The sequence below is a fragment of the Centruroides sculpturatus genome, unplaced genomic scaffold (genome assembly GCF_000671375.1).
Source record: "Centruroides sculpturatus isolate CEXI.00-Female unplaced genomic scaffold, Cexi_2.0 scaffold927, whole genome shotgun sequence".
In the NCBI taxonomy this organism is placed as follows: Eukaryota; Metazoa; Arthropoda; class Arachnida; order Scorpiones; family Buthidae; genus Centruroides; species Centruroides sculpturatus.
The window spans coordinates 290,317-313,786 of record NW_019385272.1 but is presented as its reverse complement, the minus strand read 5'-3'; the positions used below and the strand labels follow the sequence as shown (position 1 = coordinate 313,786).

At 29.6% G+C, this 23,470-nt stretch overlaps 1 protein-coding gene across 1 annotated transcript in view; it reads right to left on the bottom strand.

Annotated features, from left to right (window-relative positions):
* Nucleotides 1–9,508: 9,508 nt before the first annotated feature.
* The window catches only part of LOC111637014 (uncharacterized protein C05D11.1-like), a 51,329-nt gene continuing 37,367 nt past the window's right edge, over nucleotides 9,509–23,470 (bottom strand). Inside the window, exons 13-22 of the mRNA XM_023382417.1 lie at nucleotides 21,478–21,651; nucleotides 18,015–18,117; nucleotides 17,710–17,843; nucleotides 17,375–17,641; nucleotides 16,227–16,378; nucleotides 10,438–10,615; nucleotides 10,233–10,376; nucleotides 9,985–10,148; nucleotides 9,721–9,876; nucleotides 9,509–9,655 (exon numbers count right to left, since the gene is read on the bottom strand). Of these exons, the coding sequence (XP_023238185.1) occupies nucleotides 9,568–9,655; nucleotides 9,721–9,876; nucleotides 9,985–10,148; nucleotides 10,233–10,376; nucleotides 10,438–10,615; nucleotides 16,227–16,378; nucleotides 17,375–17,641; nucleotides 17,710–17,843; nucleotides 18,015–18,117; nucleotides 21,478–21,651 (1,560 nt within the window). The 3' untranslated portion in view covers nucleotides 9,509–9,567. The remainder of the gene's footprint in view (nucleotides 9,656–9,720; nucleotides 9,877–9,984; nucleotides 10,149–10,232; nucleotides 10,377–10,437; nucleotides 10,616–16,226; nucleotides 16,379–17,374; nucleotides 17,642–17,709; nucleotides 17,844–18,014; nucleotides 18,118–21,477; nucleotides 21,652–23,470) is intronic.

Here is a 23,470-nt window from a genome sequence, read left to right as displayed (position 1 = left end):
CAGTGGCATCAATTGATATTTGGTGCCACTAACCATGTAATGTTAATGCCAGTTGTGATTTGTACACGGTCTCTATAATTAAAAGTATATTCCTTTAGATCATTCTAGAGACTTTTTATTAATCTATCCATCGATAAAATTTTGTAAGCACTTTTATCTCAGATACTAGGATCTATAACGGTGTCACTTGTGACTATATTTTTTTATTATACAACACTCACAGGCTGTTATTGCTGTGCGACATCTGTCTGACTGTCTTGAGCCCTGGTAAATCTTTCTAAATTATGCCGCTATGGCAAACAGTGCCAGTTGTGGGTCTTGTCTTTGTTCAGTCTTGGTTAATAATGGAATGCACTATATGCCACTTAAAATATAAATATAAACAAAGTTTAAGCAAACACACGAGAGAGAAGCATAAAAAGGATTATAACAAGGATAGAGTTTTACTGGAAGCATGAAGATTGACGGTTTCTTTCCATCCCAAATGAAAGTGAGCATAAAAGATAACAAAAAGTGTGTTGCTACCTTCACTCCGCAGCATGTAAGCCATCAAAATGAATTATGTCACACAGTTTTGTCAATGAATGAAAGAAGTACAGTACATTAGAAACAAAAAATTCTTCGAGGAAACCTTTCACTGCCATAATAGAGGAAGCCAGAGACAGCCTGTCAACACTAGAAGAGTTACAAAGACTTCATTTATTAACCAGAAAGGATCTAGATAATATTGAGAGTAGTTTCTAATTGTCATCAAATTCTGTAAAACATCCAAACGATTCAATTATAGACACCTGGATGAATGAAATGAGAGACGGCAGCGATGATTGTGATTTATAAAACAACACAAAGTACAAAATGTGAAGAATATCTTCATTTAGCAGAATCTGACTGCTTTAGTTATTATGAATGATGGTCAGGCTTTTATGTTAGAAAAATATAGAAATGATACTGTGTGTATTGATGGGCCCTGTGGACTTAATGCTTATGATTTTGAATTAATATCAACTGATAATAATTGATATGTGTATTTTTTTGTTTAGTAACAGAACTGACAAGGAGACATTACGGATCTTTTATTCTAAGATTAAAGAACGAGTAAGCTCCTTGTCACCAAACATATTTGTCAGATATGGCTGATTCATTTCTCAATGCTTGGATGAATGTTATGGGGGAACCTGCTCAAAGATTTTATTGTTTGTGGCATATTGACCGTGCATGGCACAAGAACCTATATAAAATAAAGTCTAAAGAGAAGACTGAAGTGTATAAAATCATACAATCAGTGATGCAAAAAACAGATGAAAAAACATTTAAATTAATTTCAGACACAGCAGTGATAAAGTTGGTTGATGATCCTGAAACAACTGATTTTGGACAATATTTCAAAGAAAACTATATGAAAACTGCAAAATATTGGGCTTATTGCTACAGACTACATTGTGGCCTAAATAGAAATATGTACATAGAGATTATGCATAAGTGCATTAATTAAACACATATTTGCAACAAAAGAGAGTAAAGCGTCTAGATAAAGCCATTCACGCTTTAATGACTTTTTTAAGAGATAAGATGTATCATAGAATCATTGTCATGCATAAAAGGAAAAGTAACAAGCAAGTTTTCTGATCTGAGAAAAAGGCACAAAACTAGCTTAAGCTTATGAAAAGATCTTGTTATAAAAGAGGATAACATATGGAAAATTCCTTCATCAAATGGATCAGATATCTATACAGTTACTACGGTAAAAGAAAATTGTGAATGTCAAATAGTATGTAATGAGTGTAAAGCTTGCATTCATATGTGCACATGCATTAATTCAGCTATCAAATTCAATATGTGCAAACACATTCATCTTGTTTGCCAACAGAGAGCTGAGTCAGTTTCAAAACAGTGTGAAGGACAGCAGGGAGAACTTCTTATATGGGAGAATAATAATGAAAGAAAAACAGAAGTTTTATTTGACCTTTACCTAGGCAAGAATATACATAATGATAAACCAAATACATTAAACAATAATAGGAAATTGGATTGAAAAGGAAAAATGTGCTATGTTGCATAAACAATATTATAAAACTAGTTGAAAATTTACAATTTGTAGAAGAATTTGAAGGTTTAGAAAGACTGTTGAAACCCATACAGCCCACGTTAGAGATTACTAGAACAAATATTAACAAACAGAATTTAATGAAACAAAAAATATCAACAAAGAAAAACATTGGGCCTCAACGAGGATTTACTTCCAGTAAGAAAAAGAGAAAGGATGTTAAAATTACCAGAACATTATCAAAATCCTCCACAAAAGAACAAGAGCACATTGCTTTGAATATCGTAAGTTCAATGAATTCTGAGGGATATTTTGTTTGGAATTCTTAAATTCAGTTTTAAGAATTTTAAGCAAGAATGTGCTTACTCAATACCTAGGATTTACAATAGTAAATCCTAGGTATTTGACAATTCTGATATTTACGTGAAAACTTTTCTTATTGAGTAATGATAAATGTTTATTTGAATTCTAAACTTGTTAATTTATATACTTGGAATTTAATGATATTAAAATTTAATTATTTGTGCTTATTATTTGAATTAACATTCTTAAACCTTAAAAGTCCAGTATTAAATATTTAATAGAAAACAAACAGTTTTGACCCATACTTTCGGTCTTCAGATTTAAAAAACCAGTGGGATACAAACACATGAATGCGTAGAACAAAGTTACGAAATTATTTTTAAAAAATGGAACAGCACAAACAGATGCTCTATCTTTTTAAACCTGAAGAAGACCGAAAGTATGGTCAAAAGCGTTTGTTTTCTATTAAATATTTAATACTGGACTTTTTAAGGTTTAAGATTGTTAATTTATATACGTTCCAGTATCCATGTAAGAAAGTTGTTTTAACTTAACTTATTATTTGATTTTGTATTTTATTTATTTAACTAGATTTTTTTGTAGTAATTTGTTTTCTGCTAACATTATTTAATATTACATCTCAAATATTACTTCAGTGGAAATTAATGCAATGAATTAATCTAATCATGAATATAGAGGCTAAATGAATCAAACTTCTGTAGTATTGTACCAGTTTTTCAGCATTGACAATATTAGTATATTGCTCTATCAGAGATAGATCTGGATAGGAACAATAGGATGACGTCCATACTATAACCACTTGACATTTTAATTATTATAAAAATTACATCTTGAGGTTTGGTTCTATCTGCCCTTATGGGATAGATGTGGAAAATCGTAAGACTTAGAGGTCTTGCTAATTGTAAGTGTAGGTGAATTACCACGTGGGAAAGGATGCCAAGAAACAGTTTTTTGTTCTTTCATAAGTTTATATATATATATTCGTACAATTACACTAAGGTCCACTGGATACAATGGTATACACATAAAATGTTCTCACCGTTACAATATCATAGTTCTAGGTGTTTCACCCCTTGTAATCCAAATCCGCTTCGGGAACAAAGAAAAACTAATTCACAGTAGAAGGAGCACTTTCACATTCACCAACTCCTCTAAATCACTCGGCACGAGAGTGTCCCCTAACCGGTCAATGTCCCTCTTAAATACCTCCCCTTTTTCACCAGGTTGCCAACCCCTTTCCCCACGGCTGAAAAGTAGCCAAAAAAGCAAAAAAAAAAAAAAAACTATACGACACGTATAAGGCAGAGGGCTGCAACCACACAGATAGAAGAATATTAAATATGTTACTATTTAATGTTGAAAAATACTGCATATAAAAAATTATACTGCAATTATGTAGTACATTATAATTTGTTTACAAATTGCAAAGTTATAATTATTAAAGAAAAACGTGCCAAGAAGTTTCCCCTAACAAACATTACATCCCCTCCACCTATAATTGGCTGAGTGAGAGGAGGTTTTAGTCTTGAACCCTGTCTTTTTCTCTAAGTATCCTTTCCAAAATAATAATATCTGGATAATATGATGGTTGCATATTTCACGAGTAATGAATTTATAATTAATGCAAACAGTAATGTTTTTTAGGCTGTATACTTATGCATATTATAGAATGTTCAATTACTACTAATAATAGCATTCTTTCAGTGGGAAAATATTCAAATTTTAATAATTCCATCTGATAATCTTACAATATTAATTTTTTTATAGAACAATTCATTTTTAAGCATGGTGTCTATNCAATGAATTCTGAGGGATATTTTGTTTGGAATTCTTAAATTCAGTTTTAAGAATTTTAAGCAAGAATGTGCTTACTCAATACCTAGGATTTACAATAGTAAATCCTAGGTATTTGACAATTCTGATATTTACGTGAAAACTTTTCTTATTGAGTAATGATAAATGTTTATTTGAATTCTAAACTTGTTAATTTATATACTTGGAATTTAATGATATTAAAATTTAATTATTTGTGCTTATTATTTGAATTAACATTCTTAAACCTTAAAAGTCCAGTATTAAATATTTAATAGAAAACAAACAGTTTTGACCCATACTTTCGGTCTTCAGATTTAAAAAACCAGTGGGATACAAACACATGAATGCGTAGAACAAAGTTACGAAATTATTTTTAAAAAATGGAACAGCACAAACAGATGCTCTATCTTTTTAAACCTGAAGAAGACCGAAAGTATGGTCAAAAGCGTTTGTTTTCTATTAAATATTTAATACTGGACTTTTTAAGGTTTAAGATTGTTAATTTATATACGTTCCAGTATCCATGTAAGAAAGTTGTTTTAACTTAACTTATTATTTGATTTTGTATTTTATTTATTTAACTAGATTTTTTTGTAGTAATTTGTTTTCTGCTAACATTATTTAATATTACATCTCAAATATTACTTCAGTGGAAATTAATGCAATGAATTAATCTAATCATGAATATAGAGGCTAAATGAATCAAACTTCTGTAGTATTGTACCAGTTTTTCAGCATTGACAATATTAGTATATTGCTCTATCAGAGATAGATCTGGATAGGAACAATAGGATGACGTCCATACTATAACCACTTGACATTTTAATTATTATAAAAATTACATCTTGAGGTTTGGTTCTATCTGCCCTTATGGGATAGAAGAATATTAAATATGTTACTATTTAATGTTGAAAAATACTGCATATAAAAAATTATACTGCAATTATGTAGTACATTATAATTTGTTTACAAATTGCAAAGTTATAATTATTAAAGAAAAACGTGCCAAGAAGTTTCCCCTAACAAACATTACATCCCCTCCACCTATAATTGGCTGAGTGAGAGGAGGTTTTAGTCTTGAACCCTGTCTTTTTCTCTAAGTATCCTTTCCAAAATAATAATATCTGGATAATATGATGGTTGCATATTTCACGAGTAATGAATTTATAATTAATGCAAACAGTAATGTTTTTTAGGCTGTATACTTATGCATATTATAGAATGTTCAATTACTACTAATAATAGCATTCTTTCAGTGGGAAAATATTCAAATTTTAATAATTCCATCTGATAATCTTACAATATTAATTTTTTTATAGAACAATTCATTTTTAAGCATGGTGTCTATTTATAAATATATTTTAGTTTCACTTTTAACTAATAATTTTGAACAAAGAATTTATAATTTATAATTATGAATAGAAAACACAAGTATTGTACTGGATATTTTAAACCACACGAGCTACATTCCATTTTATTTAATGTGTAATGAGTTCAACAATGTTGACAGTATGATAAACAAATGATATGCATTTACTGCATTCCATTATTAACCAAGACTGAATAAAGACAAGACCCATGTGTAACTATGATCCGAAACTGACAAAACCAGTTTTTGCGACTGGCGCTGATCGCCTTAGCGGCATAATTTAGAACTAAGACGCTTGTCTAGAATGGGTTAATTAATAAAGCATGAAGCTTGATAACTTTTTTTCAATTATGTATTATGAAACGTGAACTAGAGTGTATCATTCAAAATGAGCATAACTAGCTGGCATTACCATTGTCAGTCTACGGAGCCTACTGATAGGTTTCAGTAACATCACTTCAATTAAATACCTAAGTGTGATTGTTGATTGGATCACAAGAACTTACTGACAGGTCCAACTTTGTTCATTTAAATTATCATTAAATTTTACTGTTGACAAGATTTAACATGACATTTAGAATAAATTTAATCATTTTCTGTAGCATATTTAAAAAATAGNACACGAGCTACATTCCATTTTATTTAATGTGTAATGAGTTCAACAATGTTGACAGTATGATAAACAAATGATATGCATTTACTGCATTCCATTATTAACCGAGACTAAACAAAGACTAGATGCTTGTCTCCAGAATGGGTTAATAAAGCATAAAGCTTGATAACTTTTTTTCAATTATGTATTTTGAAACGTGAACTAGAGTGTATCATTCAAAATGAGCATAACTAGCTGGCATTACCATTGTCAGTCTATGGAGCCTACTGGTATGGGTTCCAGTGACATCACTTCAATTAAATACCTAAGTGTGATTGTTGATTGGATCACAAGAACCTACTGACAGGTCCAACTTTGTTCATTTAAATTATCATTAAATTTTACTGTTGACAGGATTTAACATGACATTTAGAAGAAATTTAATCATTTTCTGTAGCATATTTAAAAAATAGAAATTATCTAATAATTTTTGTAATGAAATATTTTATAGAGATTACAAAAGTTTTATTTGGTACAAAATACAAAGTTATATATAAACAGTATTAATGATAAGAATAAAAAAAATGCCTTCAAAATTCCCAAGTAGCTGGCGAAGCCTTCTGTCTTCAATTTTCATTTATTCTGTAAACAATAAAATTGATTTATAAATCTAATAAAAAAGTTAACTTTATACCGAAAGACACAATGTTAAATGTTGGAAATTGCTGATCTTTTTTGGTTGTTATTAAGGTTTGTGCGTATAAAACTTCTTGTTTATGCAAAAAGCAGAGAATATGTTGCAAAATTTTAAAAATATGGATTTCTATATAAGATAGTTAATGGAAAGCAGTTATCATTTTGTTTAACTTTGCAGGTTTCGAGCCCTTGAAGACATTTGGAAACAAATCATCCAATGTACGTCAAAAAAAGCTGTAGTATTACTGTGAATTTTTCAAAAGAAAAAGTTTTTATTATTAAAACAAGATATCCAAACAAAAACATCTGAGATGTAAAAACGTTTGATGTTTTGTTATGATGGATAAAATTTTGAATAAAAATCATTCATTTCAATGATATTTTATCCTTACAAGCATAAAATTAAGCGATAAAAGTAAAATAGTTCTATGGAAAACCCCACAAACTTTGACCTATGACCTGGAAGTTTTGCCAGCATTTCATTTGTAACAAGAGAGGCTTAAGTTTAAAATTTGAGCTTTCTAGACCCAATAGTTTTTTCTCTAGGAGTGTTTATAATACCAAATGAAGGGAAAAAAAGAAAACAGCTTTTTTTGGCAATTTTTGTACTTTTCGATTGCTTATATTTCAGCAATTCCTTTATAGAAAAATCTGAAATTTTGATAAACTTTCTACAAACCTATAACCAGCGTGAAATATGTTCAATTGCTTAGGCTAATGTTTTTGATTACATAGTATTCAATTACATAGTAATATGTTCCATTTGTAACGATCCGTTAGAATGCCAGCTGTCTTTGATATTTGAAATTTCATTCCAAAGACAGCTGGCATTCTAATGGATCGTTACAAATGAAACATAGCCTGATGAAGGATCCAGTGGGATCCGAAAACGTTAGCGTAAGCAATTGAACATATTTCACGCTGGTTATAGGTTTGTAGAAAGTTTATTATTGTATTCTTCTGAAATTTTGCACACTACCTAAGAAAACAACTTTCTTTTGAACAATATATTCCAAATTACTATATCATTTCCTGAAAATTATTAACTGTGATTCCTGTACATATAGTCAGTCAGTGACTTTTTTACTTGGTGTGTCAATAAAATGAAACAATGCTTTTAAAGAATGCTAATTGGATGCATTGGCAAAAAAAAGCAGACAAATACCAAGCACAAAGGATGTGAGCACCACTCGAAAAGCTAATTGTCCACACAAAAAGCGGATGATTGAGAGCTCTGGGTGAAGTTCCTCCTGTCCTCATCTGTTTTTCTCCTGATCTGGACTGGGAGCCATTAGCTCTGGGTGAGATTAGATTATGGTACCTGGCAGCAATTTTGTTTTTCTTTCACTAGATTTTGAATTTCTCACTACTTAACTGTGGTCTGATGAGAATGAATGTGTGTAAATTTAATCTGTTCCGGTGAAAATATAAGCATTGCTTTCTGAAGTACTTACAGGAAATCAAAGGAGAGAGGAGAGTTGCAAAGTGGGAGTATATATGAAGAAATAAAATAGGAACCATAAAATGATTACTGTGGACTAGGATAGAGGAACGTAGGAGAGATATCAGGACAGAAAAATTACTATCATGCCAAGTCAAGAAGCTTATAGTAAAGAGAATATAGCAAGATGAGAGAGTATGAGGTTGCTGGATAAAGAGGTTAGAAGGTTACAGAGAAAACATGGATATACAAAAGGAGTTTGAGAGCTAAAGTAATTAATGGCAAAGACTGCAAGACTTTGTGCTTGGAAGTAGCTCTTAAATAATGAGTATAATTAATTAGGATGATTATTTTTTTTCTTTGTTCTCTTCTAGTTTTGGGGCTTTATGTAAAACTAAAGCAGAGTAAGATGTAGAGGGGTAAAATGGGTTATTTTCATAAGGTGATTTTAATTGGAAATATATTGTTATAGTGCTATATCATTTTTCATGCTAATGTGATTTACGTGATGTGACAATATAGTTTTTCCTGGGATCGAAGTCTTATTTACTTTTAATAATACCAAAGGCTCAGTATTCAATATTGCTTAGTTTATTAAAAAAATATGAATGAGAAGATGAGATATTAATTTTTTTAAAAACTAACTCACTCTGGGAAAAGTAGGAACCGTTGATAAACTCACTCGTCAGAGAGTTAATCTATTTCTCTGAAAGTTAACCTATTTCAGCAAAACAGATAGCGACTTTTGGAGTATTCTGCTTATATAATATTTTTCTCATTTGAATCTAAAATTTTATATAGTCTAATTAGTTAACTGCACTGGATTTACTTATTATTATATAAAGTAAATTGATCATTGAACAATATTTTATGTTCTTGAAGATTTAATGTGATAAAATAATTCTTATGTATGCCTTTTCTATCAATAAATTTGCCACACAAACTTGATAAATACCTAATTTACAATTACCTAATGGCTCAAAAATTTTCCTAAGTTCTTAAAATCGAGAATACGAAACCAGAACTTAGCACCACGTTTTCTGAAATTGGCACTAAATTGAGTGTGTTACTAGACTGAAGTATCTCAAACAATAAGAATTATATAAAGTAATGATGTTTACACAGAAGTAGAAAGTGAGAGATTTATTAGAATATTAATAATTTCTTGCAATTTATATTATTTGTAAGTATGAAGGAATATTTTAGTTCTACTTTTTTTCAACTTACCTAATTCAGCAAATTCCATCATATATTTTGTAAACATAATCATTTTAAATTTAATAATATCAATACTCCTTTGAGGAACTCTCATCTTGTATTTGAGAAAACAAACAATCATCTAAATTGTCTATTACATTCAAGTTACGATCCATTCTGAAATTAAACGCTCATGTTATAACAAATTTTGTATATTTCATACACTAAAAAATCAAATTTACTCTTTAAATCCGGAGACGATTTCTTCAATTTTTGAACTACAACAACAGATTCCGCAGGAAGATGTAGTCGGATCAAATAAAGGTAGCAAATATTTGGTTGCAACAGACTGTAGATCTTCTATATTTATCTTAAATATCTGATTCAATAAAGTTTTCCTAAAATGGATACAATTTATTTACTTTATAAACTTTAAATAAAGCTTTACAAGTGAAAAAAAATGTAAATAAATCATTGCTTAATTTAATAAATTTTAAATATATTACCGTGTAAAATCCAAATCAGTATCTCTATAATAACAAATCAAAGAACGAAATGCAATATTTTGTACAGATTCCTCATTTCGCGCAATAATATCATACACCAGAGAACTACGACTACTTTCCAATAACAACTGATCCCATTCTTCTTTTCCATTTAAAAGATCATCCTAAAATTTATAAATAAAAAATATTTTTAAGCACTTATCAAGAACAATAAGAAACAAGATATTATTATTATGACGACTACTCACAATGTACTTTTTTGTTTCTTTAAATGCAGTAACCATAGCAGCACAGTGATATAAATCAAAAGTGATCAATCCATAATCTACGTGCAACGTAATTCCAAAATAATAGGATCGTCCCAAGCCTCTTATTATACGCCACAGCGGACCCTAAACATTTAATATATTTTTAATTTTGCTTAATTTATAAACATATCATTTTATATATTACCTCTGCTTGGTTGAGATATTTTAATAAAACTGATAATGCAGGATAATCTGGATGTTTACACGAATTTATGCATCTTGTTGCCTGAATCAAGAACGACGAATCTGCAGATCCAACGGCTGTAATACAACTCTGAGTCGGTAGTGGAAATAAATATTCGGAAGGGTCCATTATTTTATGCCTTTAAAGAGATATTATATAATATTAAAAATTGTAAACTGAATAAACTGAATTAAATTATTATATTAATACAGTAAAATATTGATTATGTAGGACAAATGAGAAAACTTTTATCTTGGTTAATAAGTCCCATTTAAATTTTATATCTTGCATGTGTGGTGTGACATCATGCTATTCACTTGGTATTGTTTGGTTTTATAGTGTACCAGTTTGAACTGTTGACCTCAATAAACATGTCAACAATTTTCTCGGTTTTTTTGTATTGTCCCTATTTATTTGTATTGATGTGTTTGGCAACATAACCATAAATTACGCAGATAGTTCTTTTTGTAATTGGCAGGAAAAAGGAATGGATGCAATTACATAATTTGTCTGGCAGAAAATGGAAGCTAGTAAATGATATGTAGGAACGTGTGTTTACAATATATAATGCTAGGACCTGTTGCACTTCTGTCACAACGGTTTTAATATTCCTAGGAATTTACTGGAAATTTTTTGTTTTGATCTTCAAACAAGCAGAGAACTGTATATTTTTTTGTAAGAATTTGTAATACTTTCCTTGCTGAACACATAATGAGTGTGCTAAAAAGACTCATTCCACACTGTGGGTACTCTTAGTACCTATAGGGTGGAAAGAGTTAGTTAAAAAAAAAATCGTTTCTATTTTGTTAACATTGAGAAATGTAAATTATGCAACAAAAATTTTAACTTCAATAATCAAAAATTATTACTACTTCAATGTAAAAAACATAAAAAAATTAATTTAGCATCAATGGCTGAATAGCGAAAGTAAATAAGTTGTATGACTATCACTCTGAAGAACTAGATGTGAATCCAAGTCAGATCTTCAGGAGTTTTTGTGTGAGGACCTGCTTGTTTTCCACCATATGACCATATGTTGTAAACCTTACCTAAGTTATGATGGGCACACTTAAAAGACCACTTAATGTCCATAAAATGAGATGATGATGACACACTATTTTTGAGAGAATTAGAATCATATTTTAACATTACCACCTTTTAAGAATATATGGTAGAGTCAAAGATAAACTGAACTTTTAATATATAACTTTCATTATGTTAATAGTACAAATATTCACAGAAGACAGTTCAACAGTGGCTGAGTCAATAAAACCAATGAAACTGGTAGTTGTTATCAGTTTTGTGCCTGATCAATAGGCAGGTTGTATGAAATTCTTATATTTTTTTCACATATCAGATACCTAAATAAGGGTCAGTTTCCCATAGAAAGTCCTCCTGGGAGGCATCCCCCTTGGCAGATTGCCCATGTTTTTCATTGCCTTATTCCATCAAATATTTTGTCAGTCATCTTCAAAATAAGCAGCTACACATTTCAGCCTGAAAACCATACCACTTGTTAAGGCAATCCTGAAATCATTGTTCCAGTTTCATTGTTCCTGGTTAATGAATATCTCACCAAGAAGGATAACTCTTGTTCTTTTCTCTGGAGACTTTTGCTTGTTTGCTAAAATGAACAGAATTTGAAGGGTTATAAATTTCAACCAGTAACGAAGCCTATAAAAACAACACGCAGTCAGTCCTGGATCTCTTAGTGTGAACAACTGGTATGAATACATGCATAAGTGTGTAGCTACATTAGGAGTTTATTTTGAAAATGGTTTGGTGCAAGAGTTTGTGTTTTGTAATAAAATTTGTGCCAAAAATTTTATTTTTAACTTTACTACACAAAAAAATGTTGAAATAAGAAAACACTGAAGTTATAATTCTCTGACGAAGTTGCGATACTCATTCACCTATCAATTATAGAGTAATATTCATTTCACAATTACCTTAAAAATGGCTTTATTGCAGGACTTTCCATTAAATTCTTCCAATGAGAAAGTGAATTTTCTCCAAGACTGTTTAGATTAGCTGTCATATGTACTAGAATATTATCAGGTTGTATCAACTTGCTTCTTAGTTCCTCTAAATCATTGATAACCTGAAAATAATGTTAACTATTAAAACTTTTTCATATTTTAATAAATATATTCACAGTACTGCAAGTAACATATAAAAAAAAAAAAAATACACGAGTCATCCTTTATAACAGCATAAGCATTTCCCCCTAACTTTTTGCATCACAATATCCTCAAAAAGTATTTGAAAGAAGGATGATAATTTTAACATGAAGACCATTTAAAAGTATAAAAGAATATTGTTATATATGTAAGAAAAGAAACTTGAAAGGATTAAAGGATTCAAGATATTTATTCTGATTAAATACTTTTTGAGATTCTCAATCTCGTGTTCAGATCAACAACATTCAATATTTTGACAATTTGAACAGAACAACTGTTCATATATAACTTTTTGAATGTAATACCCCTTTCGCACTGGTGTTTTTAAGCTGGTTTAATAGTTAAGAAGGATTAAATTTAATTTAATACTGCTAACAGAGTTAACTATATTGAGAAATGTTAAGTGACTTACTTCACGTAATTCTCTGATGATTATACATTAAGTTACATTTTAAATAAAATCAAAATTTTGTTTATTTTTAATAAACCACTGCAAACTCATTTCTTTTGCATAATTTCAGATTAAAATTATGTAAGAAACTGACACTGAAATCATATCTATTGTGCCTCATAGAAAAATCAATAAATCTCACATATGCAATAAAACAGAGATGATGTTTTTACTATGCAATAAATGTCATGATAACTGGTATCATTATAAAACTATGGAATCATTTTTTGGTTGAAAATTCATTAAGAAAAATTGAAAAATTATAAATAATTGGAATTTATGCAGGAAATACTGCATAGAAAGAGGTAACAGTTTATAGATGAATATGAAATATATTTCCACTAAGAACGCGGTAAATAAACGATAGTAGTTAACAAAATTTCATATTTTTAAGAACATTTTATTGATTAATAAGGTATGCAATCAATTTAAAACTTCTATTATTATGTAATTATGAAACACTTACCTCATCTGGATTTAATTCCAGAAGTTTCTGGACTTTTTTAAGAAAAGTGTTTTGTTTTAACATACTACAGCATGCTTGATTACTGTCTTCTTTGAACATGATGTTACTTTCAAGACAACGCATTACGCAAAATCCAAGTTCTTTACATCTGGTAATTCTTTTTAGCATCCTTTTAACATAAACTTGAATACGGTCCGCAGTAAATTTGGTTTTGTAGAGCAATTCGTGAATCCACTGAATCCCTTTTTGATACTTTTCTTCTTCTACCTATGATAATAAAAATCGTTATTTATTAAACTAAAATTGTCAATGACAAATATGAAAATAATAATTACTTTAAAATATAAAGTGATCAGTTGAGCAAAGAGTCTAGGATCATAAACAGAGCATCCAATAATTCCAATAATATATGATTTCTCCAGAATATCGGCATTCAGTTCAGTGACAACTTCTTCATAGGGTATTAATTCTAACATAAAAAATTTAATAAATAAACAAAATAATTACTTTGAAATTAGAATAATGATTTTTATAAAATTTCTGAAAAAGTATTGCTGTTTCAAATATTAGTTGCTTGTAAGTATTCTAACTGTTAATTTTAAAAACTATAATATAATAAAAATAAAAGGAATAAACTTACTCCCATTTCTCTCAACGGGTAATTCCATTATCAATTTTAAAAAAAGCGGAAGGTAATAACGTAATTTCAGTGGAATCGAAGTCGTATCCATTATCATCCACATCTGAAAATAAGATAGTGAATTTTAATATTTGATTTAAAAGTTCCGAAATTTATATTTAACAATAAATGTATTGATATCATCTAAAGAATTTATTAATAATAATTTGGCAGTCACTTATATTTCTATANAATTGTAAACTGAATAAACTGAATTAAATTATTATATTAATACAGTAAAATATTGATTATGTAGGACAAATGAGAAAACTTTTATCTTGGTTAATAAGTCCCATTTAAATTTTATATCTTGCATGTGTGGTGTGACATCATGCTATTCACTTGGTATTGTTTGGTTTTATAGTGTACCAGTTTGAACTGTTGACCTCAATAAACATGTCAACAATTTTCTCGGTTTTTTTGTATTGTCCCTATTTATTTGTATTGATGTGTTTGGCAACATAACCATAAATTACGCAGATAGTTCTTTTTGTAATTGGCAGGAAAAAGGAATGGATGCAATTACATAATTTGTCTGGCAGAAAATGGAAGCTAGTAAATGATATGTAGGAACGTGTGTTTACAATATATAATGCTAGGACCTGTTGCACTTCTGTCACAACGGTTTTAATATTCCTAGGAATTTACTGGAAATTTTTTGTTTTGATCTTCAAACAAGCAGAGAACTGTATATTTTTTTGTAAGAATTTGTAATACTTTCCTTGCTGAACACATAATGAGTGTGCTAAAAAGACTCATTCCACACTGTGGGTACTCTTAGTACCTATAGGGTGGAAAGAGTTAGTTAAAAAAAAAATCGTTTCTATTTTGTTAACATTGAGAAATGTAAATTATGCAACAAAAATTTTAACTTCAATAATCAAAAATTATTACTACTTCAATGTAAAAAACATAAAAAAATTAATTTAGCATCAATGGCTGAATAGCGAAAGTAAATAAGTTGTATGACTATCACTCTGAAGAACTAGATGTGAATCCAAGTCAGATCTTCAGGAGTTTTTGTGTGAGGACCTGCTTGTTTTCCACCATATGACCATATGTTGTAAACCTTACCTAAGTTATGATGGGCACACTTAAAAGACCACTTAATGTCCATAAAATGAGATGATGATGACACACTATTTTTGAGAGAATTAGAATCATATTTTAACATTACCACCTTTTAAGAATATATGGTAGAGTCAAAGATAAACTGAACTTTTAATATATAACTTTCATTATGTTAATAGTACAAATATTCACAGAAGACAGTTCAACAGTGGCTGAGTCAATAAAACCAATGAAACTGGTAGTTGTTATCAGTTTTGTGCCTGATCAATAGGCAGGTTGTATGAAATTCTTATATTTTTTTCACATATCAGATACCTAAATAAGGGTCAGTTTCCCATAGAAAGTCCTCCTGGGAGGCATCCCCCTTGGCAGATTGCCCATGTTTTTCATTGCCTTATTCCATCAAATATTTTGTCAGTCATCTTCAAAATAAGCAGCTACACATTTCAGCCTGAAAACCATACCACTTGTTAAGGCAATCCTGAAATCATTGTTCCAGTTTCATTGTTCCTGGTTAATGAATATCTCACCAAGAAGGATAACTCTTGTTCTTTTCTCTGGAGACTTTTGCTTGTTTGCTAAAATGAACAGAATTTGAAGGGTTATAAATTTCAACCAGTAACGAAGCCTATAAAAACAACACGCAGTCAGTCCTGGATCTCTTAGTGTGAACAACTGGTATGAATACATGCATAAGTGTGTAGCTACATTAGGAGTTTATTTTGAAAATGGTTTGGTGCAAGAGTTTGTGTTTTGTAATAAAATTTGTGCCAAAAATTTTATTTTTAACTTTACTACACAAAAAAATGTTGAAATAAGAAAACACTGAAGTTATAATTCTCTGACGAAGTTGCGATACTCATTCACCTATCAATTATAGAGTAATATTCATTTCACAATTACCTTAAAAATGGCTTTATTGCAGGACTTTCCATTAAATTCTTCCAATGAGAAAGTGAATTTTCTCCAAGACTGTTTAGATTAGCTGTCATATGTACTAGAATATTATCAGGTTGTATCAACTTGCTTCTTAGTTCCTCTAAATCATTGATAACCTGAAAATAATGTTAACTATTAAAACTTTTTCATATTTTAATAAATATATTCACAGTACTGCAAGTAACATATAAAAAAAAAAAAAATACACGAGTCATCCTTTATAACAGCATAAGCATTTCCCCCTAACTTTTTGCATCACAATATCCTCAAAAAGTATTTGAAAGAAGGATGATAATTTTAACATGAAGACCATTTAAAAGTATAAAAGAATATTGTTATATATGTAAGAAAAGAAACTTGAAAGGATTAAAGGATTCAAGATATTTATTCTGATTAAATACTTTTTGAGATTCTCAATCTCGTGTTCAGATCAACAACATTCAATATTTTGACAATTTGAACAGAACAACTGTTCATATATAACTTTTTGAATGTAATACCCCTTTCGCACTGGTGTTTTTAAGCTGGTTTAATAGTTAAGAAGGATTAAATTTAATTTAATACTGCTAACAGAGTTAACTATATTGAGAAATGTTAAGTGACTTACTTCACGTAATTCTCTGATGATTATACATTAAGTTACATTTTAAATAAAATCAAAATTTTGTTTATTTTTAATAAACCACTGCAAACTCATTTCTTTTGCATAATTTCAGATTAAAATTATGTAAGAAACTGACACTGAAATCATATCTATTGTGCCTCATAGAAAAATCAATAAATCTCACATATGCAATAAAACAGAGATGATGTTTTTACTATGCAATAAATGTCATGATAACTGGTATCATTATAAAACTATGGAATCATTTTTTGGTTGAAAATTCATTAAGAAAAATTGAAAAATTATAAATAATTGGAATTTATGCAGGAAATACTGCATAGAAAGAGGTAACAGTTTATAGATGAATATGAAATATATTTCCACTAAGAACGCGGTAAATAAACGATAGTAGTTAACAAAATTTCATATTTTTAAGAACATTTTATTGATTAATAAGGTATGCAATCAATTTAAAACTTCTATTATTATGTAATTATGAAACACTTACCTCATCTGGATTTAATTCCAGAAGTTTCTGGACTTTTTTAAGAAAAGTGTTTTGTTTTAACATACTACAGCATGCTTGATTACTGTCTTCTTTGAACATGATGTTACTTTCAAGACAACGCATTACGCAAAATCCAAGTTCTTTACATCTGGTAATTCTTTTTAGCATCCTTTTAACATAAACTTGAATACGGTCCGCAGTAAATTTGGTTTTGTAGAGCAATTCGTGAATCCACTGAATCCCTTTTTGATACTTTTCTTCTTCTACCTATGATAATAAAAATCGTTATTTATTAAACTAAAATTGTCAATGACAAATATGAAAATAATAATTACTTTAAAATATAAAGTGATCAGTTGAGCAAAGAGTCTAGGATCATAAACAGAGCATCCAATAATTCCAATAATATATGATTTCTCCAGAATATCGGCATTCAGTTCAGTGACAACTTCTTCATAGGGTATTAATTCTAACATAAAAAATTTAATAAATAAACAAAATAATTACTTTGAAATTAGAATAATGATTTTTATAAAATTTCTGAAAAAGTATTGCTGTTTCAAATATTAGTTGCTTGTAAGTATTCTAACTGTTAATTTTAAAAACTATAATATAATAAAAATAAAAGGAATAAACTTACTCCCATTTCTCTCAACGGGTAATTCCATTATCAATTTTAAAAAAAGCGGAAGGTAATAACGTAATTTCAGTGGAATCGAAGCCGTATCCATTATCATCCACATCTGAAAATAAGATAGTGAATTTTAATATTTGATTTAAAAGTTCCGAAATTTATATTTAACAATAAATGTATTGATATCATCTAAAGAATTTATTAATAATAATTTGGCAGTCACTTATATTTCTATATGGGCGCTCCTCACTTAACGATCGAGTTTTGTTCCTACGATAAGCACGCTGTTCATTAAATGAGGAGCTTAATTGTTTTTATTTATTCTAAATAAAGAAAAGGTCTACATAAAACTCCATCTTGATAACTTTGTTTTAATTAGTATTTCTTATCTATTACAGAAGATAAAAATGCAATCAATACATTCATATTAATATTACCACCTATTAGCCCTAAAAATAGAAGGTTCTCCAGCGTCAAAATCCCATACCCAGCTGCCGCGGCAGTGTGAAGTTATGACGCAGCAAGTGAGAGGATTGAAGAGGTGTGTGTTGAAGGTGTCAGGCACAAGCCCACCTTAGCCTGCTGGTGCAGATCTTGGTCTAGATTAATATTTTTGTCATTGAATCCTTTAAATGTTATGCACAATAAAGTACAAATTTATAAATAAAATATGCAGTCTTGGAGATTGCAAATGCTTTGTGTAGTGAATACTGGTCTGTAGTATCGGAGACTGTCGAAACAAATCCCGACTTAAGGTTGGGATAAGAATAATTTGAGGACGTCACAAATAAGAGGTTTAACGTAATTTTATTCATAAATTAACTTAACCTAGATGAATATACAATTCACTAACTTAACCTAAAACTTAAGTAATGTACAATGATGAATTTACAACAATATTTACAGATGATACCCTTTGTAGATCATTAATGAACACTTGTTAGAAAAGGAGCTATCTCTCTCTTACTCCATTAATAAAGGCAAAGTAACCATGTGTTGAGACAACGGTCCTCACGCACGAATAAGATTTAGTAGTCCTTCACCACGTACTATGTTTTGTTGTATATGCACGTGATGAAAAGGGAGTCAAACAAAGAGATATAATGAAACAAAAGAATTTCTTTATTTTTTTTTACTAGTATTCAATAATTTTACAGGATTTTCATTTGGATTTCAACACTCCTTGGACAAAAGGTTAAAAATGTTAACACTCGGACAGAATCGTTAACCCGAATTTGCATGACAAAGGAATGACTGAAAATTCGCGGTGTTACAAGATTAAACACGAAAAAAAAACTTATAACTAATTATCTAAGAACTACTTATTCTAGAGGGAAAGATGGAAGGATTAGTTGATAGGATAGATTTGATTGTGAATGGGTACCCGACTTAGCTAGTGGCCTTGTGATCGCAGTCGTAATTTAGATCTTCTTTCTGCTGGACGGCACAAAGTCCGATGTACATAGTGTTCAAATTTTCTATTCCCTTTTCTGGTTTCCCCATTAAACTTTCGAAGGGGTTCTCATGTTAGAATACTACTAGGGCTCTTCTCTACTCTAGGGCTCTCGTCAGTGTCTGCTACTTTAGGCCTACTGGCTCTTTTGTTCTTCTTGACGATTCAAAGTTAACTTGAGACCTTCACGAAAATACGTCCTTACCGCTCAACGTCTAAACCTTCTCTTATAGCTCTTGGTCCACTTTCCCCACATTTAATCCTCGGTGCGATCAGGAATTCCACTTTTATTTCATTCCTTTTTTCCGCTTCATTTCATTCCACTTGTCGGTCTACTACAGCCCTTCCTTTGTCCCTTAGTTGCCTGAGAGATCCAACACTTCTCCTTTCCAGACCAAAAAGAACAAAAGATCCTTTCTACTTGTCTTACCCCCTTTTTAAACCTCCCTCCATCCGGGGACTCAGGCACACACGTGACTCCTCATTAGCCAATAAGTGCGTTCAAGGCGTACGAAGTACAAAGGGCAGTATGTGATAACCGGTAACATTTATTAACGTGTAACAATTAAGACCTGATACAGACAAAACGAAACAATAATATATACCCATAGTTGCAGAGCACTACAGGTCAACAGCAAGAACTAGACTAATATTAAAAACGGGAATTCCCTGCACTGAAGATCTGTCATAAGTCTGAATAGTTATTAAACAGATAGGTCATTAAGTGAGGAATATATGTAGCACATATAATAAATTTCTTTTTAGAAAATTCTGTGTTAATATCAACTGAAATATATCTTAATTTTACAATTCTATAATAGCTTTTGTAAAGAATTCAAAATTGCAATTTAAAAACTAAACTTTTAGCTCTTTTCAAAATAGCTTGGATCGTCCGAGGAATCTGAAATTCTCCCTCCTTTATTTTAATTTTAAAAAATATTCAAAACTTATTCTACAATGAAAATTATAATAAATTTTAAATATATTACCGTGTAAAATCCAAATCAGTATCTCTATAATAACAAATCAAAGAACGAAATGCAATATTTTGTACAGATTCCTCATTTCGCGCAATAATATCATACACCAGAGAACTACGACTACTTTCCAATAACAACTGATCCCATTCTTCTTTTCCATTTAAAAGATCATCCTAAAATTTATAAATAAAAAATATTTTTAAGCACTTATCAAGAACAATAAGAAACAAGATATTATTATTATGACGACTACTCACAATGTACTTTTTTGTTTCTTTAAATGCAGTAACCATAGCAGCACAGTGATATAAATCAAAAGTGATCAATCCATAATCTACGTGCAACGTAATTCCAAAATAATAGGATCGTCCCAAGCCTCTTATTATACGCCACAGCGGACCCTAAACATTTAATATATTTTTAATTTTGCTTAATTTATAAACATATCATTTTATATATTACCTCTGCTTGGTTGAGATATTTTAATAAAACTGATAATGCAGGATAATCTGGATGTTTACACGAATTTATGCATCTTGTTGCCTGAATCAAGAACGACGAATCTGCAGATCCAACGGCTGTAATACAACTCTGAGTCGGTAGTGGAAATAAATATTCGGAAGGGTCCATTATTTTATGCCTTTAAAGAGATATTATATAATATTAAAAATTGTAAACTGAATAAACTGAATTAAATTATTATATTAATACAGTAAAATATTGATTATGTAGGACAAATGAGAAAACTTTTATCTTGGTTAATAAGTCCCATTTAAATTTTATATCTTGCATGTGTGGTGTGACATCATGCTATTCACTTGGTATTGTNCTGTACTTTTAGCTCTTTTCAAAATAGCTTGGATCGTCCGAGGAATCTGAAATTCTCCCTCCTTTATTTTAATTTTAAAAAATATTCAAAACTTATTCTACAATGAAAATTATAATAAATTTTAAATCTATTAACATTAAATACAAAGATTGGTAAATAGTTCTGAAATCAAAATAGCAGTAGCCTTACAACTCATAAGTTACTTACTGTTACAAATTTTGTGTTTACGTCATCAAGATGAAAAGAACATGGCATTTCCTGTAACATTTGATCGAAAGTTGGATCTTCCTTACAATTAGTTAATCTTCTAATAGATTGAAATTCTACTTTATCAAATGAAGGAATAGGTATTGACTGAAGTAATTCCTTTGGAGGTTTTATCTGGAATTTGAACAAGAAGTTATTAATATGATCAAGTAAATAAAATTTAAAAAGGAACATTGGCAAAAGATTCATTTATGAATTTATATCCTGCATGTTAATTGTTATTAATGCTATATAAATTTACCAGTATAAATCGTTTATATCCATTATATCATCTAGAATTTTTATACTGGTAAATTTATATATTTTGTATTTGGAAAATCGCAACGTAACAGTCGCTATCATGTATAATATAAACTTGAACTATCCGATCAACAATAAATTATAAAAATTCATTTAAAACAGAAAGGTTGATTATTTAATTTGCAGAATAATGTTATTTCTTTGACTGCTAGGCTTCTAGTAGACAAATTTCAAACAACTGCCAACAGAATGTAGCAATTTTCTAGTGCATGTTAGTGGCAATTGTTTGAAGAGAAGAAACAAGTCATTTTAAACTTACTAAATAATAATATTGTGTCAGAAATAGTTTGACTATCTCCAGAAACAATGCAAGAAATAAGTGAAGCTTGTGATACGTCCAAGAAAGTTTATTAAATTTAAGAAAGTCTACTGTAATATTTAAGTAGGACAAACAATTTAATGCAGATTGAGAATCTGTTGCTGAAAATCAAAGAACTGTCAGCTATTCTCTGAGAAAACTGAATGAATTCAAGAAGTTTTGGATAAAATAGACAAATCACTCTTCATAAGTTGGCAGTTAAAGTGTGTATTTATTATAGTAATTATATTCTAAAGGAATGAACACCAAACCTTATTATAGTAATGTTTGCATCATTGTCAATCATCTAAACAGATTGCAAATCTAAATTCTGGATTACACACGCTTGATCCTTGAGTGCAAATGCTCGATCAGTTAAAAAGGAAAACCAAGAATTCTTAAATTGAGTATCAAAGTATGATGAGACATAGATTTGTTATTATGACCCAGTAAATGAAATCACCAAGATCAAAGAATCTTAAACCTTTTCAGTTAGCTGCACTTAGTATTTTGACATAAGTATTCTTACACATTTTCTCAGGGGCATTTTAACATATAAGTAAATCAAGCATTCACCAAGGGAGCCTCATAAATGATAATGATGATTAGAAATGATACAATGTGAAATTTTGCAATTAATTTTAAGAGCAATTCTCTACATAATATGCCAAATGACTGTTGCATTAAATTGGACTACTTCACCATAATTATTTTTAATTAATTTCAAAATAATAAAGGCAGACATTAGACATCATCTCTTATTAAATTTAATAATTATATATCAATTGTTTATTTAATTTTACTTACTGTAACATTATTTTCAACCAGCAGATATTTCTTTAAAAGATTCTGCCAATATTTCATGTCTTTCTTTTCTAATTCATTATACAGATGAATACTTTGCATTTTCTTTTCCAACTAAAAATAAGTAAATATAAATTGACTGTTATAATAAAAAATATAATTAATTACACACTTAACTGAAATTTATATTAATCATATTTTCAAATTCTCTAGCAATTTTAGATTCCTTTAATAACCATCTTCCACAGATTTCCATATACAAAAGTCCTTTTACTAATATTTCAATTTAAAATTATGATTAACTTGAGCAACTCCTTGAGCAACTTTCATACAAAAACCCCCAGCAATAGAAGCTTCTATCGGTCATAGTTTTTGTATGAAATTATGTTGATTGTGTATGTTTGTATTTTGATTGTGGTTTTATTATTATGAGAAAACAGTTACCTGAAGAGAATATGGTCTCCCATCTGAAATGCATTGCAATAAAAGGTATTTTTAGATGTCTTGGTTTTTTAAAAATGGATATAATGA